The 18,562-nt window shown below is 38.6% G+C and overlaps 3 protein-coding genes across 5 annotated transcripts; 1 reads left to right on the plus strand and 2 right to left on the minus strand.

Moving 5' to 3' along the window:
• Window positions 1–732: 732 nt before the first annotated feature.
• kxd1 (KxDL motif containing 1) lies at window positions 733–5,573 on the minus strand. Of its 2 annotated transcripts, none has more exons than XM_048257486.1 (5): window positions 4,884–5,573; window positions 4,570–4,672; window positions 1,686–1,838; window positions 1,557–1,603; window positions 733–1,290 (listed from the first exon to the last, which is right to left on the minus strand). In XM_048257486.1, exons 2-5 carry the CDS (start codon window positions 4,662–4,664, stop codon window positions 1,049–1,051), a joined length of 537 nt encoding a protein of 178 aa, XP_048113443.1. In that variant the 5' UTR covers window positions 4,665–4,672; window positions 4,884–5,573; the 3' UTR covers window positions 733–1,048. The 2 variants fall into 2 exon arrangements, with proteins under 2 accessions (XP_048113443.1, XP_048113444.1); XM_048257487.1 differs by lacking the exon at window positions 4,884–5,573 and adding an exon at window positions 4,819–4,837.
• Window positions 5,475–7,137, plus strand: etfbkmt (electron transfer flavoprotein subunit beta lysine methyltransferase). The gene is made up of 3 exons (XM_048257485.1): window positions 5,475–5,997; window positions 6,192–6,322; window positions 6,495–7,137. The coding sequence occupies exons 1-3, from the start codon at window positions 5,738–5,740 to the stop codon at window positions 6,842–6,844; spliced, it is 741 nt and encodes a 246-aa protein (XP_048113442.1). The 5' UTR covers window positions 5,475–5,737; the 3' UTR covers window positions 6,845–7,137.
• Window positions 7,138–7,373: 236 nt separating this feature from the next.
• On the minus strand, window positions 7,374–18,092 carry amn1 (antagonist of mitotic exit network 1 homolog (S. cerevisiae)). 2 transcript variants are annotated; one of them, XM_048257482.1, is made up of 8 exons: window positions 17,991–18,039; window positions 17,738–17,802; window positions 16,404–16,539; window positions 10,905–11,034; window positions 10,513–10,730; window positions 9,371–9,427; window positions 7,646–7,757; window positions 7,374–7,514 (listed from the first exon to the last, which is right to left on the minus strand). In XM_048257482.1, the coding sequence occupies exons 2-8, from the start codon at window positions 17,764–17,766 to the stop codon at window positions 7,441–7,443; spliced, it is 756 nt and encodes a 251-aa protein (XP_048113439.1). In that variant the 5' UTR covers window positions 17,767–17,802; window positions 17,991–18,039; the 3' UTR covers window positions 7,374–7,440. The 2 variants fall into 2 exon arrangements, with proteins under 2 accessions (XP_048113439.1, XP_048113441.1); XM_048257484.1 differs by lacking the exon at window positions 17,738–17,802 and having other exon boundaries at window positions 17,991–18,092.
• Window positions 18,093–18,562: the final 470 nt, after the last annotated feature.

Here is an 18,562-nt window from a genome sequence, read left to right on the forward strand (position 1 = left end):
CAACATACAAAAAAACATCCTAGGCCCTGCAGTTCTTGAGATATTCACAGAAAATGGTGCCTGTCCTACCCTCCTTTTGGGGATCAGGTGCGGTGGGTGGGCGAAAATCAATGGTTCCATGTCATCCTTGTGGGGCTAGATGCCCATCACGTTTCATGCAGCCCAGTCTTTCAGTGTCCCAGGAATTGTCATTGACATAAAATTACTACAGAAAAGAAATAAAAAAAAAAAATAATTCTGAAGAAAAAAAATTAAACCTATAGCTTTGCTACCACGGCGGTCATAGTAGGTAAACTTCTTGTCAATTTCCACCATGTTATAGACATTCCATAGCATTAAGGATATAATGTTGCAATAACTACAAGTCATTAAAAAGACAACTGTCACCAGTCTCCCTCTTCCATGGTTCATGCAGCACCTGTGTTGACATTTCGACTTGATCAGAAATTCTTTGGTATTCAAATAGTACTTACACAAATCCATTCGATTTACATTTTCTCAATGTATTAAACAAATTTAGCAGAAATATGCAATCAATCCACAGAAGCCTGTAATTTTAAAATAGCTTAATTTACCTTCATTAGTCTACTATTATAAAAAAAACAGGGTTATAACTCTTAAATATGAAAATGAAATATGTTCACTGTTCAACAGTAAGAATCTCCTCTGTAAATTCTAATGATTCCAGAGTAATGGAAATATTCTGTTTAAAACAATACTCAGACAGAAATGTTTCAAGGTTGTACAACTTAATTAAATTTAATTACAATGTGTCAGTATGCTTCAGAAACAAACCAGACAGCCATTTTGAATGAAAATTAACCCAGCCATGCTTAGTTGTCAATAAATGTTAAATAAATAAATTCATGCTTTTACCACAGATGGCCAATACTGGACATAAATATGAGTGACAACAACACACTATACCTTAGCATGGTCACCACGATAAACATTTTCAACAACAAGTGGCTGCATGGCCACACCGTGGACACTTAGCAAACATCAGATCAAAACATCAAAGTTCTTTTAATAGACTGTATTTTTCAAATTAATCTGGACCTTCATCCTGTAGCTCAGTTCTTTCAGGACTATTAAGGGTAGGAGTTTCTGGCTGCTCTTGGGAGAGGTCATCAGAGCAACGGCTTACAGTTGGGGAGATGACATCAGGGCTTGAATCACAAGATTCTGTGCTCTGTTCCGAAGTGGCAGTGGTTGTAGTTGTTGCCATACTGGGTGGGACTGGATCAAAGTCTTCATCCTCTTCCTCAAGGACAGGGGATTCATGAATATCTGTAAATTCAAATATAATTTAAAAGACTGGAAAGAAAACAATCTCCAAAAGTATTTTGAGTTGTATGGTTCAAATCCAACAATTTACAAGAATGATGTTTTAACTTGTTTCTTGAAGTATTTAGTAGAATGTTAGAATTACTAAAATGAGTAATATATATATATATATATATATATATATATATATATATATATATATATATATATATATATATATATATATATATATATATATATACACACACACACACATTTTTCAAACTTACTGCTAAATGCTTCAGGGTACTGCTTAGCGACCTTTCCTTTCAATGTCCTGGATGGGTAAAAAGGAAATAAGGCCCAAGTTGGTACACCAAAACACAAACAAAATCAAACACAAATTCCAAGAAACTGACCGTATCCTCCTGAATATGCTGTCTAGATCTTTCTTCATCTCAAGCAGAGTCCGAGTGTGAACTAGAAAGTTGTCGTTCATCTGCTGAAGTCTCACATTGGACAAGCCATTGAAGTTGATGAGCATTTCGTTAGTCTTCTCAAAACGGTCAAGCCTGGCAGATATAAACAGAGGGGTGAAATAAGAAACAAGTCACACATAAGCAGACTTTTTTTGTGCACATTTCCATAAAAGGGGTGGTGTTGGAACCTAGTATTAGGGAACTGAAGCAGGTTACAAATGCCCAGGCAGGTGTGGATCCAACTAACTGCAGTTATGTAAAAATGAGATGTTGAAGAAAAACATTTTCATGTGTTTAACCATACTGTGCTAATCATACCCCTTCACCCATCACTGCCTCATAAAAAAGAGCAGCTGTGATTCCTGGGTTTTCATTGATTTTGGAAATCGCTGTGAATTGGATGATAGATCTGCAGAGCAAATTCACTCAAATATGCTCACAGATTTATCTGGGTTCACCCAGGCTACTGGAGCAGCCTTTCTTAAATTATTAAATAGGGGAGAGCCGGGATGATTGAAACACTTTTTAATTAAACGTAATTTACGAAGACGTTATGCCAGACTGAGAGCTAATACACTGCGTTCCAAATTATTATGCAAGTTACATTTTTCTCAGATTTTCCTAAATAGTTGATGCAAATGACAGTCAGTATAATTTTCATCAGTCATCAAACCTCCCAATGATAACAGTATTTTTTTTTTTCAAAAATAAAAAAACTCAAAATGCACTGTTCCAAATTATTATGCACAACAGAGTTTTAAGAAATTTTGTAGGTTGTAAAGAACTAAAAATGGTCATTTGTTGAATTTGCAGCATTATATATATATATATATATATATAGATATAGGAGGTCATATAAATTAAATCACAAGTTATTTCAATCAAAAACATCTTAACAGGCCAAGTTACATGTTAACATAGGACCCCTAAATTGATATCACCTTCACAATTCTTGCATCCATTGAACTTGTAAGTTTTTGGAGAGTTTCTGCTTTAATGTCTTTGCAGAATAGCCTCCCAGAGCTGCCAGAATGTCAGAATAGCCTCCCAGAGAGAAATGTGAACTGTCTACCAGCCACCCTCTTAGATCTTTTGCTTGATGATGCTCCAAAGGTTGTCAATAGGGTTGAGGTCAGGAGTTTCTCTCCTTTTATGCCCATAGCAGCCAATGAGAAGAACTTCATTGCACTTTTGATGAAAGACAACATGTCCGAAACGTTGTGCTAAATAAATCCACGTTTGGGAGCTTTAATCAGTGTGTGGACCTTTATCATTTCTTCTCAGTTACTTTTTTGGTCCAACACCTGCACTCTTGTGATGTGTACGCACTCCTTTGTTTCCTGCCAAAGCAGCCAATGACCCAGAGGTATTCTTTGCAGCATGAGATGGTGCATTGTCATGCATAAAGATGATTTTGCTACGGAAGGCACGGTTCTTCTTTTTGTACCATGGAAGAGTGTGGTCAGTCAGAAACGCTACATACTTTGCCGAGGTCATTTTCATTGTCATGCGTACATGATAGACTCCGCTAATGACTTACTCTACTAGAGGCGAATGCTTATACACTTTGCTAAAGGTTCTCAGTGAACTATGTGGCCACAATCACAAGGGCTATATGTGTAGCGCCAAGTGAACTCTGCTGAAAGAGAATGTATGGTTATGTATATAACCTCGGTTCTCTGAAGGATAACATGAGTCATTAACGGCCTGCCGGTCACTTCAGAATGTTGAAAGAGGAAGAATATTTCACAGACACTGCTTTATATAGTACAAAAATATTCCCCTAGATGGGTGATTGGAGAGTGGTTCAGATCGATGATATCATCAAAGATGGACTATCCTTTGGTTAACGTCTCATGTTCTTCAGCGAACCAAGGTTATACAAAACTATGTGTTTGTACAGCTTTAGCATTGTGGAACACTTGTATGCAAACACACTGGCTCTATTTAAAGACTCAACAACCATTTCCATTTATTCAAAGGTCCAAAATGTAAAAATAGACATCCATTTTGCAACAAACCAGTCTGAAATAAGCCCAAGAAATTCACTAACTCTTTAAAAAAAAAAGAATGTTCCTCAACAATGCAAGATTCTAAAATTCCATGTTAAGTTAGATGGGGTCAGATATTCTTTAGCATGCTTATTCTACGACATTCTAATTACAATTTTGTGAGTATTTGCTGAAGGGTAATGCATAAAAACAACCCACATTTTAACATACTGTACTTCCACAACTTGATTTTCATGGACTTTAACTATGGTGTTTAGATCACCAATTGAAATATAAAAATGTGAAAATAAATTCAGTTGCAATTAGTTGTGGGTCAGACTTTACTTTGCCTGGACTATTACTGCATTATTACAGACTGATAGACCACCAAGCTTTCCCCAAAACTATTGTGTGGGGGGCTGGGGGTATTGTGTGAGTTGGTTTAATTCATCCATTCCCTTGTCTGTAAGTCGACTAAAAGGTAGCTTACCTTAGCCAACTCAATCCTAAATTAGGTTAATGTTATATCAGACAGACAGGTTAGCGTTCAACATCGCAAACACGCGATTTTACACTCTACCTAAATGCTAGGCCTACCTAGACACTGGAGACAGCGATAGGCCAACGAATCAAACATTAACGTTAATGGGGAACTGAAACGGACAGAATTGAGGTCGCCAACATTTTGGTTATCAATATTGTAAACAAATGAACATAATAATAAAAGCACAACACATATCACATTTCCCCAAACACACTGAACTTTACGTTTGTTGTTATCAGAGCGCAACCATGTTCGATTCAAAACATTAAATGTAGCATTATGAACTTACATATGTCTTTGTGCTTGAATGATAGCATTTACATCCTCAGAGTTGACCATGCTAAGCATTCTGCTGCAAAAGACACCCGAGGCAGTTGGATCCATTGGAAACCCTGTAGAAAAAAATCGTCAAACACAGGACATATATCCGATTTAAAAATCTACAGGGGCAATTTTGCAAGGTTATTAACTCTAAAGAAAACGGCGGTGTTTTGACGTAGGAGTGACTGAAAGTCTGACCTAGCGCAAGTTAGCTTACCTTGCTCAAAGTTACCAATTTAGCAAATTACCTTTATGGTCAGTGAATAAATGTGTATTTAGTACCTTTGTATCATATACTGTGTCCAAATCGGTATCCGCTAAGACTGCCAAAAACTGTTAAGCTTGTTTAAGAGCACCAACCAACCACCGACAGTAGCAGAAGACACATTTCCTTTAGGAATCATGTGACGCAAAATGTAAGACGACCAGGGACCTTAAGCAGTTTTAGCATTGCTTAAGCAGTTTTAACACCCATATAATTGTAACTGTAATTATATAGGTCACATAGTCCTCTTATTAGAAGTTCTCTGCTATAGCCTGTATAGTTAGTTTGTTTTTTGAACCAAAAGGACCGATGCCATCAGGCCAAGAACTTTTCATAATATAGGCTATGTCAGGTTCCCCCCCTTCATCCGAGCAGCATATTTTGTTTTTAGCTTTCCTTCGCTTTTAGCATATTATTGCCAGCTAGTTGGTTTGTTTTGCATTATTTTTGGTGATCATTGTGTGGCATTTATTGACCATTTTCCAGTAGTTGCTTTTGTTTTGGTATAGTGTCTTCAAGCCGGAAGTTTTGAGTCATCATACGGCGTATTCGACTTCATGCAACTGATACCGTCTATGGTCTGAACGATAACACCATAGAAAGTAAAAGAAACAATAACACAAAGTATGTTTCTATTGTGTAAAAGTCCAGCATACATTACGTTCAGCCAGGTCTGCGCAGCAGGGTATTAAGTTGAATGAGCCTAATGTTTCAGAATTTCCAGGATGGAATGTAGCATAAAAGTAACATTTAGAACCTGAACTCTTTCTGATTGAATGCACGAGGCTACGGTGCAGTACCTATGTGCAGTACGGACAGTAATGGTCGCAGATAATTCGCGAATTTGATTTTGTTTTCAGAGATTCAAATTATGTTGGCCAGTTTCAGACATTCGATAGCTGACACTTGGCTTTTCAGGGGACTCTATCGTTTTATCTACACGAGGAATTCTGACATAAATCAATTTGTCATGGAAAACACCGAAATTGTTAGCGACAATACTTTAACCCCTGAAATCCGTTTGAGCCTCTTCACTCCAAAGTGCCGATTTTGGCAAGCACGACCAGATACATGGCCCTTTTCAGACCCTTATTGGGCAATATACTGGCCTGGAGGGCAAGCGCTTTCAAGGTATGAATTTGAATTATGTTTTGACAAAGAGGCTGTCATTTTACAACTAATGCATTTAACGCATTACCGTCTTTAATTTAATAATTACTAATGCATTTAACGCATTATGTCTTTTTTTTAATGTCTTCTTACACTTAAGTAATAGTTCTGGCACATTTGACTGTATCTAATTTGGATTCAAATCCATCCTTCAGGTATTTGTTAGATAACCCTGAGGTCTCCAGAGGGAAAAAAGTGCTGGATCTCGGTAGTGGTTGTGGAGCATCAGCTATTGCTGCAAAGATGTGCAGTGCTTCTCATGTGGTTGCCAATGACATAGATACAGGTAAAACCCAGTCGCCAAGTTGCACAAAATTTGCATGTAACAATGACATTTGAAGACAAATGCGGTCCAAATGTAAATACTTGGCTATGTCCTGTAGGCCAGTTGCCAATGAAAGAAAGATAAATCTGAGGCATGTTGTATCTAAGGATGAAAGTCTGTTCTCTCATGACAGTTGCTGCTGTAGCTATACAGCTGAACTGTGAACTTAACAATCTGGAGCCGATTCCCTGTGTCACTGACAATCTCATTGGATCTGAACCTGAGCACTGGGATCTCATCTTGCTTGGAGACATGTTCTATGATGAAGACCTGGCTGACAGTTTGCATACTTGGCTGCAGATGTGCATCAAAGTCCACAACACGCAAGTGTACATTGGTGACCCTGGACGTGCACAGTTTGAAAACCACAGGATTAAAAACTTCATCAAATTACTGGCCCAGTACACATTACCAGAATCAGTTAGAGAGGAGAACTATGGACTAACCAGTAGTACTGTTTGGCTTTACAAACCAGATGTGTAACCCTTGCGAGTGCACTTGTCCAAATTCTCTCTTTAGAGCAGGTCAATCAATTCTGATGGATTCTTTTTTTTAGCTTTTGCACAAGTATCGGGCGCCTGTAGAAGGATAAAGTAAGACCATTAAAACCATTGCAATGGGTAAATTAGAAACTCAATGTTAACTTTGTGAATCACAAACTCAAACAGAAGGTATCATGGCAGTTACCTGCCAGACCTGAAAACATATTTTTCCCTCTATACCATGGTAGACAGCTCATATTTTATTATTGTGCACACAGTTAGTCATGGCAATGAATTGGAATGAAACTGATAATACCAGAACAAAATAACAGAGGATATACATGTGTTTATGTTACACAATAAATGTTTAAATTACATAAATCATGTCAATAAAAGCTTCAAATAAATAATGCTCCTAATGAGAACAGTGCACAATCAAAAATTACCATGCATATTTAAAAATTAACACAAGTCACCATTATGTATAGTATTCCCACTATGGAATGCACACAAACGGCACGTCTTCACATGTTGAAGTTGAACTCAGAAGTCAGAAAGGGGAACTGATGAACAATATTGTAGCACATGGATGTTTCCTCAGTAAATTGTCCAGGTCACATGTTTTATCTTGTCCCTACCAGTGTGGGTTTGTAGGGCCTCTCTGGACCGATCTTGAAAGCAAATAAGATGACGTGATAATGGTCACGAGACAAAGAACAAAAGTACATGTAGTTAAAAAAAATGTATACAAAATATTTTAATGATTTTTAAGGTACCAGCATAAATGATCACATGTTCCAACCTGTAATTAGTGGACATCCATGGAAGACAAATGTTCTGATCTTGGTGCAATTTGTGAGAACAAAAATCACTGCCTCGTCTGTCAGCTTTGTACATCTTGACATATGGATTTCCTGCAAAACATATGATTGGGGATGGTCAAGGCAATCAGGACCGGGGACATGTTACCAGCAACACAAGATTACCCATCTTATACCAGTTCCTCACACAAATCTGTAGATAAAACCCTTACATACATACATATGACAATTCATGGACACTTCATGGATAAAAAACCCCCACAACTACAGGTATTACTCTGTAGTTTCCAGCAGAGACAATAGAAAACTCAAGCACAACAGACCATATGAATCCTTTCACTATTGTAGGCTGCATCACATGATGTTAATTACATTTCATCAACTTTTGTCTGGAGAAGTATAGGCAATGCACACATAGTCATTTGCCTGCCGGGAGGAAAGCCCTCACTATTCTAACAATGAACGTTGCATGATCATCTTGATCATATTACAAAGCAGCTCCTGGAGAGCGCAGGTTGGATACCCAGACATGTGTGTTGCATTAGTGAGATACTGAAATAGAGAACACCAATTCTTCCCATATGTAACATTTTGTAAATAAACCTGAATTAAAATAATATGCATTGTACAGCCTAATGGAAAAAACGAAAGGTTTAACACATATAGGGGAAAGTCACAAAATTTATTCCACAATACCATGAGGTCTCCTAATTATCAATCCACATCAAATGTTCAAGCCATTAACATCTGAATCACTATTTAGATGATTCACTATTTAGATGTATTCATTTAGTACAGTACATATATTTATTTTCATCAGTATGAGGACACATACAGCACACATACAACACACACTTTGCCTGCAAAGCTATTCAACCTGACCCTTGTCACATGGTCACCACTACAGGGTTCCCACTCTAAGTCAAATGTAAAATTCCATGACTTTTCCCTGACAAAAAAAAATGAATTTCCATGACTTACGATACTACTTACTAACGTATAGCATTCAAGAATATTTTACTTTTTAGAGTGAGAGATTCATAAATGGGCACTGAATAAACAATGTTGGGATACTCAAGGAAGCAGTAAAACAAATTACCAGATATGCACCAGTTCTGCGTGGAAATATTTGTATCGATGTATTTTGGCAAGTACATTTTAAACTCCTACATCAAAATTCCCTGATATTCCATAACTTTGCCCCAAAAATGATAACATTCCCTGACTTTCCATGTCTGGAATAGACTTTCCAAAATTCCATGATATTCCAGAAATTCCATGACCCGTAGGAATCCTGCCACTAATAGTTTGTGTCTGGATAAACATGTATGCATTGCCTGACTAAAACAAGCCTATCAAGGCAGTCCCCTAGCCCCTGGACAGTAGTTGGCTCACTCGATCTCACGCCACACATGACTTACATCTTTGCTTTGTAATGTTCTAATTTGATTATTAAATACAATACAAGTTAAACTGACGACGGAATCAGTTCATTTTGTATGGTGCTACATATAGATCAGTGCGACTGACGCACTCTGGACTCGCATCTAAACAACTTCCTGGTTTTCATACCCTCCGGCCCTCAGCCTTGTTTAGGTTTACAAATAGCCGCCAGGAGAATAAAGTAAATTATCTTTTAGAATTTAGGCCTACTGACAAAGGGTTGAATACTTTTGCAAGGCATTGTATCCCTCACATACTCTCACCTTCAAACTGTTGGAGCACAATCCTGTTGCAAGGCTGATGACACCCGCATCTGTAAACTAATGCATGTCAAGAAAAGACAGCATTATGACACACTCTCCTTAATGAGCATTTGTTATAGATCAAACTGGTTGGGGATCAGAGAAAATAAAAGGAGTGCATTACAAACAAAGAACTTAAAAGGAATAATAATGATTACATTATTACACAATACTCAGGTTTCAGTAGCATTATTTGATGGTTTCAGCTTTCAAGCATTCCTCTGCTGTAAGCAGAGGTGGACAGAGTACACAGCTTCATTACTTGAGTAAAAGTACAGATACCCTTTGCTAAATTTTACTCAAGTACAAGTAAAAGTACAACAGTCAGATGTCTACTTAAGTAAAAGTACTAAAGTACTTGTTTTTAAAAGTACTTGAGTATCAAGAGTAGCCTACATTTTCTAAATATTGCATTACTACTGCCACAGTGCTTACATTTATGTACAGAAACGTCCTACATGGAGTTATGAAAAATGTTAATTTTAATACCTTGGAGAATGTAAAAGGAATTAAAAGTAAAATAAAGTCATTTTAATCTTTTTACCATGTTGCCAGGGATGGGCAGTATTTCTAATACATGTATTTAAAATACGTATTTCAAATAGAAAATACTATTTTGTAATTGAAACACTTGAAGCGAAAACTATCATGAAATTGTTCAGAAAATTAGTCACTTGTTTCGTCCATGGTTTCGTCTCTTATCTAAATCTGAACATGGAGTTGACTTTGGCGGAAAGCTGAAGGTGATTGCTGATAGGCTATCCCAATCAGTGGTGCCTGCACAATCCAATCACGTTTGAGAGGGAAAAAACAAATTGAGGGTTTCCGAGATTTTTATTTTTTCCTTTTTTTTTTTAGAAGTAACGGGTACTCACGTTTATGGATAGAAATGTAGTGGAGTAAAAAGTACAATATTTGCCTCTCAAATGTACTTGATTAAAGTCATGAGTACTCCCCAAAAATGATACTCGAGTAAAGTACAGATCCCCCAAAATTGTGCTCAAGTACTGTACTCAAGTAAATGTACTCCATTACTGTCCGGCTCTGGCTGTAAGTAAACACAACTGTTTTTAGACAGTCTCAGTAGCTCAAATATCTCTTACCAAGGTGTCTGAGATAGAAACTGTGTGGAGCATATGGCAGTTAGCTCCTAGCTCTTGAATGGCTTTGTCACTTAGAGCTGTGCAGCCCACAAGACAGATAACTTCCAGTCCTGTGCAGCAGCGTGCCAGGATCTGGACACCTGAATCTGTCACCGACACACAGCCAGACAGGTCTACCCATTTCAGGTTTGGACAGGAGGATGCAAGCGCTCCTAAGCCTGTGGGGACACATCATCACTTTTAAAGTAATTTCATTCATTCATATTTTTATTGCATTTCTTTTTATATATGTATATATCTTCTCACTAATTTAAGGTTATTCCTGGGAAAATGTAGGAAATATTTGCCTACATAAAATAAGTAGAAAAAGAAATATTTTTCTAGTAGCCTACCTCTTGATGTAATTTCTGTAGAGTTGGAGAGGCATATTCGATTTAAATGCCAGCAGGAGATTTTTTGCAATGCCACGTCAGAAAGCCTGCAGTTGTGCAAGTCAAGTGTTTTTATTCCTGAATGCAACACCTTAAGACACAAAAGGAGAATATTTCTATTCCTACGCTTGTTTAGATATATGAGACAGTGTATCATATCATATGAGTGCTACTGAAGTCACCCATGAGGGGGTCTTTTATGTTCTATTTTTATGCTCTCAGGATTTGTTCCCCAGTTTTGTATTGTCTCTATGATAATGGGATTCTCTATTTTTGTGTCCTGTGTTGCCCATCTTAAATTGGATGATCTGAAAACTCATGGAAAAGCACAACAGTGCAGCAGAAATAATGGAGAGGCAGCTAGTTACTTAAGTAGTTAGAGGTATAGTGGAGCAGTAGCCTCTCTGTCTGAAAAAAGGTTGGCTCAGGTTAAATTGTAAGTCCCCGATGCTCTGGATAAAAACATCTGCTAAATCCCACTCGCAGTGACATCACACCTTGCGTGCACAGTGACCACTGTGTCAAGTATACTGTGCCCTATAAGGCGTTGGGTGGGAGATACATCCATAGGGCACAGCAATCTACCCGCATGCTACTGTAACAAGACATTGTACTGGCTACTGTAACATTTCTTACTTGGCATAGAATAATTAGCTACTTGTCAAAAAAACTGTGACTGTAGTTGTAACAAGCTAGTTTGTAATTTTACTTAAATGTTTGTGGGGGTACACTAGTCCTATACAATATTGGGCTTCTCAATACAGTCCTGCTCATGTTCAAGTGCTGATCCATTTGCCAAGTGAAGGAGCACTGAGCTAAAACTTGTCTGCAATAGGAATCGGAGGACCCCACCCCTAGCCTCATTGGCAACAGATCGTATCTCAGTTGAGATTGAGAGTGGGTCTGGAAGACTAAATTATGGGACTTATGGCTTCCAGTGAAATTAAACATAAATTGGTGCATTAAAGTGTAAAGTGCAAGTACTAAGGACAGTGCGTAAAAACGTATCCAAACTGCCATTTTTAAACCACTAATAATGCTCAAAATAGCACCACACTTCTGCAGTAGTATGAACAGGGTCCCTTACTCCCCACACATAAAACGAAGCATCAAGAACATAGTAAGTGTACCGGGATTTTATTAAAAATAAGTTTTTCACTGTGACTTGTCATGGTGAAAAAGACCCTGGGTTCAAATAACTCTTATCAAATTGTTTCAAAAGTGCAGCAATCAACTCTTACTTATAAATAAAGGTTTCAAATGCAGTTGTTTACTCAATGCAAGTCCATATCGGTTTAACCCTGTCGCCATCGGCACAGTTATTGGTGGCCTGCCCCATGCCAGATTAGCGATTGTGATTGGTGCCTGGGTTTTTAGAACATTGGAAATGGGTGACAATAGACAGTCCCTCCAGGATTTAAAATGCCTGATTTCGGAACAACTTTTCTAAAAAATTGCGATGGAAGTTACGGTGTTTTTAGCTGTTTGTTGTGAAGAAATTGCGAGAGGTAGTGAAAATTGCAAAAATAGTTGCGATTTTTTTTTATTATTATTTTTTAACTGAGGATAATTAAGGTTAGTAAGACCAAAATTACACTGATCATCTTGATGCTTATAAAAAAGGATAAGTAAAGGTAAATGGTAACAGAAAATCAAAGTAGGCCTACTTTTTTTTGTGTAAACATTTTGACTGGGTAGAACTGTCCAAAAAAGACAGCCCCTAAAGAGATGGCATCATATCATATGTTTCAATACATTCATATATGTTGTAATTCAACATATATGAATGTAAAAGTTCATATATTTTTAATAATAAATCATATTCTGTGATTTGCATAATTACTAATAGCCAACTAAGTATCTAGTAATTTCATATTGATTTAAACTATTAGACTACACTTTTCTTTAATGTTATTACATTGGTGGTGTGTAAGTCTAATTGACTGCCTGCCACTTTAAGGACGTGAGAGTAGCGTGATAACATTTTTAAGTGGATTGGAACGCTTGCATCTCACTGTGTTCGGCTACGACTGGAAATAACTTTTTGCTTAGTGTATTGGATGGAATTCGGGATGTTTTCTATGTCATTAGTTAAAATAAATGTTAAAAATAACTCGTATGAAATCATTCTTGGATCATAGAAGAGGTACATTTCTTACAATGTTATTAATTTCTATGATTTTGGTAGCACTACACAAACTGAGCCCACAAGCTAGCAAACATAACACGAGTTAAAAGGACATATCCAGGTGTAAACGTTTGCCAATTGGTTGCATATTGTAGCCTACTCAAATGTCAGTAAACCAAGTATAGCCTATGCAGGTTAGCAACACCATGTTGAAAGATGCAAGTAAAGCAGATCATTAACGTTAGCCTTCCATTTATTGTCATCAAAACTGCAGAGGAGTGAACAAGTTATAGGGCAGATCTCTGGTGTCTGCAGAAGTGAGTGTGGCATCTGACTCAATATTCTGCGCGAGGGACTATTGTAGGTGAAATTTCACAGGGAAACCATGATGATTGGTCAGATATGCGAAAAAGTTGCAGTGTTTGGACAAAGTTGCGAGGTCGCACGAGGATTTGCGGAATTTGCGTTTGACCGATCCCAAGCCCCGCCCCCTTTTACTATGTCACAATGAGGACGTCGGAGGACCTCGGTCAATTTTGAATTTTATAGTGTCCATTCTGTAGCCTACAATACGCCGGTTATGTGAATGCTAATGCTTCTTTTGCGAGTAGCCTAAGTAACTAAATAACTAAAGAGCTCAAAAAGGTTCAAATATATGCCTGGGATACTTGTAGAAGTGACATCCGATATCCTGACCGTGTGAAACGTTGACAGACATAGGCCTAACTTTGCATAACTTTGGATAGGCTGCTACTTTTCAGTAAAGAAATCTGAGTGTGTACGAAAATGGGCATAGGCTACCTTGCCATGTTTAACTTGGGATAGAAGACTGTTCACAGAAATAAGCTAATGACCATTTTTTTTTCAAGCGGAATAGACTACTGTGATGAATCATTGATGGCTGAACGAGAGATAGCCAATGTCTTCTAAAGATCAAATCATGTGCCGATTGAAAACCTTGCTGTATAGGCTATGCAGTCTCGAAATCGCCAATATTAGGCCTACTACATTGCCCACATTTAAATTAAGTATAGCATAAGTGGGCACTGATGAAGTCTTGTGCAAGACAAATCTCGTCTGCAAACTGCAGATATGTCGTGCGTTGTATGGGTAAACTCGGGTAGATCTAGTGGTTTCTTTTCAATAGCCTACATTTGTATCATGTTTATTTGAACTCTTCCTTCTAAAGCAGCCATTCAAAATAATAAGTAGGCTATCAGCCTACCGAAGCGAAGCTATCTCTCCACCTCCCCAACATGAGCTGCTTAACAGGCTAGCCACTCTCCCAAGTTGCGTGGGAACTTGGATCTGCAGCACTTGGACCCGTCTTTAATTAATCCTCGAAATATGGTTAGATTTTGTTATGGACACGTCAACACCATATGTTTGCACAGACCTGTTTATTGAATCAGTCACATCTGCAGCAAATAAGGTAAACTACCTGCTTGTGATAACGTGCTAATTGTTTATCCCCAGTTAACATGCATCCCATTAAGATCCATAACACCAGATTGGTTTGTCCTCAATTTGTGGTGTTCCACCTCGTTGATAACAGCAGACATTGTGAATGTGTCCTTCCGAATACTGAAGGCCTTTCTGGCCTCTGTTTTTTGAATATATCAATATTACTTGACGCCCAGAAATCTAGCATACTGTTAAATGGTGCTGCGTACCCATGTTGAACACGCGTTCTCGCACACTTTCCTGCAAACTTGTCCGACTATTAGCAACAGTAACTATGGGACTGACAATGGGAGGAGGGGCTTGGGATCGGTCAATTGTTGCGATCGCAACATCGCGAATTCCTGGAGGGACTGAACCGAAGTCTGACGTAAGGTGACGTCAAGACTTCGGTATTCTATTGGTGCATTCAGAGCACCTCGGAATGACAAGGACCGCCCCCATGGCTACTTTGTTTTTCCGACAGCAAGTGTTCATGTGCTTTGCCATCGGAATGTGTGACAAACACGGATGCCACAACAAAGGTTAAAACATACACTCACTAATCCTAAACAAACAACTGTATTTGCTTAAAATATAGTGTATGCTCGTGAAAGAAAGATATGCAGCTTTCAAGTGACAAACACGGCAAATTCCTAACTAAGTTCACATTAAAACTGTTGGACATGAAAGGCCACATGGACTACAAACGAACTACAACGTGACGACAAAAGTGATGAGCCCCTAACTGGGCAACTCTGTTAGCAAAACCTAGCCCCAGTTTCCGACCTCTGACTCACACATTAAAGGTGCCATGTGTAATGTCCGCCAAAAATCAATTCATACTCCACATTCCATAAAAGATGGGGGCAGTATACCTCCAGAAAGTGAGCTGGTTTACCCTAGAGTAACAACCGAGACTCGTGTATTGCAGTTTGGCTAGCGGTTATGTTGTCCGCATACTGCCTCCCATGGCCGAAACTGGTATTGAGACACCTGTCGGGCTGTGGCTAGTAATTTAGCATGCTAATTCAGGTTGATATCTCTGCAGCACTATACCTTGTTATTTTTTTAATGACATCATCGCCCTTATTTCTTCTCACTCTTTTGATGCGTGTAGCTCACCTTTTGGATATTTTTACCTCAATTCTTACACATGGCACCTTTAAGTGACGTGAATGACGCGGAATGATGATGTTTTCACTCGGAGAAAGGTTTTTCCAAAGCCCATGAACGCTAGGTATGGCCTCCTTGTCAGACTAACAGGTTCGTCTGGGTTTTCCCATGCTACCCCACCCCTGCACACACACAAAAAAGATGATAAAAATAAAAAAACACCAATAAGTACATGACTCCACTACAGCCAAAAATACACCATCCTCTTCTCTTCCATAAAAAAGAAAAAGAACACATCCTCCAAAGACTCCTATATCATATTACACTTGACCTTTTAATTTTGTGATTTCCTTCTGTTTTAAAGTATATTTTTGGGCTTTCTGCCTTTATTGTGACAGGACATTGAAGAGAGAGACAGTAAGTGAGTGGGAGAGAGAGACGGCGTGGGATCGGGAAATGACCCGGGTTGGACGTGAACTTGTGTCCCCATGGGCATTTGGACCCAAATTCGGTACAGTCACTGTAGCCAGTTGCACCAAAGCTCCCCCAGAATGTGATTTTCAAGACAGGTTAATCTGTCAGGCAAATCTATATCCTAGATGGGAGATTTGGATCCCATTGATCCACAGAAATAGCATATCCAAACTACGTTCAACATTTGGCCTGGGGGAAATAAAGTGAGAACATAAGGTAGGGAACAGAACCCTGGGCACTATACTCCCTTCATGATGCAAGTCAGGGCCTTTAAAGGCCAGTTTGTTTTCAGTAGGATCTACCTGGCTGATATTGGAGTCGGTAAGTGTTCCACGGAGGCTCATAATGCGCACTACTTTGTCCTTGATGTTTTCAGGCAAATCTCTTAGGTCCTTTTTATAGCAATTTTCGGCGCGCCGGGCTACATAGTCAACGCTCCTGTGGATATAATTTAAGATAATTAAGTTGCCAAACATACAAGTGAAAAAGAAGTCAACATATTCTATTATTCGGTTATAACAGGATCATCACTGTGGTGCACTTATGTAACATTGTGTTAATGCTGCAGTTAGATCATTCCAGTATACTGTAAAGCTATGTCAAACATAGCTGGGTGTCAAACATAGGCCCGCCAGAAGTTTCATATGGCCCCCCAGAAGTTTTGGGAAAGGAAGGGAAAATTAGAAAGAAAAAAAAAAGATTCACATCCAGTTGTCTTCAACGATGTGTAATTAAGCAATATCTCCATCAATTGATTAAACCTAACCATACTCAGGAAGGAAGAGGCTGAAAACAATGACATGAGCATAGGGTATTTTTCAAGAGAGAAAGAGCAGTATATGACAGCAGTACATGATTTCTACTTGTTTGCTCATAATTGGGTATATATGTTATTTCGCTGACTTAATTATGCGAGCACATAAAGTATGAACAATGCGAATGTCATTTCTGTGCTCTCTCAATTATGATTGTTACACTTGTGTACTTGTATACAGTTTCTGTATAAACGCTCTCGATTCTTGTATCTGCGCTTGTTTTCATTCTTTATGCGCTCGTGTGACACTCATTAGTTTCACCAACTTAAAGTGAATAGTCCCTCACTTTAGACTAGTATTAGTAATGGGGTATTGTCAGACATTCCCTAAGACACTCCTCTTAAGGAGAAACGATACTTTATTCCCCCTCTCTATTCCAACATCCACCAGAAACGGAGATTTCACAAAAATATTTGATAAGATTTATGACCAATAGCTCATAATCGCATTGATACAACACAGAAGGATAAACTAGAAGTTGTGACTGACACCTTGAAGATTTTCAAGAAGAGCAGTTTTGGTTTATTATTTTTTTTAATTATTCTGGCTGTTTTTTTTCACCCCCACTGAGTGGCGTGCATGCATCGATGTGATTTCAAAGTTGTCTGGCCCAAATTATCTAGCAGCGCCCCTCCCGAGTGAATCCACCGAGAGATATTACAGAATGTACTTGATAATAGTGCTAACCCAGAGTCTATCGGTAAACAGCGTTACACTCGCATAATTAAGTCAGCTAAATAACGCCATAGCTCTATCATATATTATTATAAAGCTTAATATCACACAACACTCTAACACCCATGCAGAAAACTGAGAATCACCATGAATGACGGTCCCCACTAGGCTTCATTCGAACAAATCTAACCACTGCCTGAGTTTGACACCCCTGCTGCAGCAAAGTGTAAAGAGAACAACACACTTGGCCGTAGGATGCAGTAATCATTTCAATAATGTTAAAGCTAGTAGGCTAGGTGGTTTGCTCTAAGTTAGGCTGGCTATGAAATATGTAGCTAGCCTTTAACTATTTAGCGGATAGGTGAACATATTTGTGTAGCCTAGTGTTTGTATACTCACAAATCTACAAGTGACTGGACCTCCATCTAGCAAAGAATATTGAAACAGGTAGGCTACTACACGATGAATGGAATTTAAAACGCTCCTGCAGGCGGAGCTGCCAGTACGTCAAATGAGCGGACTTCCAGCTGCATGTATTCAATTGATTTCGTCAAAATAAAAGTCCTATTTACTTCATAAGAATAAACAGCAATAGGCCTAACAATAAATCCAGCTTCAGAAAGTAAAAGTTCAACCATGTATTAGATCTACCTGTAGCCTACACTAAACAGGTTATCTCACCAATTAGCTGCTTTACCTCGATGAAGAGTTGTGCTCATTAGAATCAGCTGGTTTAAGTGAAAGTCACAGATATGTGGTAGGACTTTTACTTTCTGAAGCTGAACTTTCCACCTCAGCAGGTCTGATCAGTGGGCTTGAAAGCTGGAATGTCTGGACAAATGGTCACTCCACTTCCTGTCTATCCAGGTGTTCTCACAGTCCTGCCTGAATGGGCCATGGCCTAAAGGCTTGAGCAAGGCCCTCAACTGCTCCCTGGGCTCCACAGCAATGGCTCCCCACTGCTCCAGGTG

Source organism: Alosa alosa, chromosome 11 (assembly GCF_017589495.1).
Source record: "Alosa alosa isolate M-15738 ecotype Scorff River chromosome 11, AALO_Geno_1.1, whole genome shotgun sequence".
NCBI lineage: Eukaryota > Metazoa > Chordata > Actinopteri > Clupeiformes > Clupeidae > Alosa > Alosa alosa.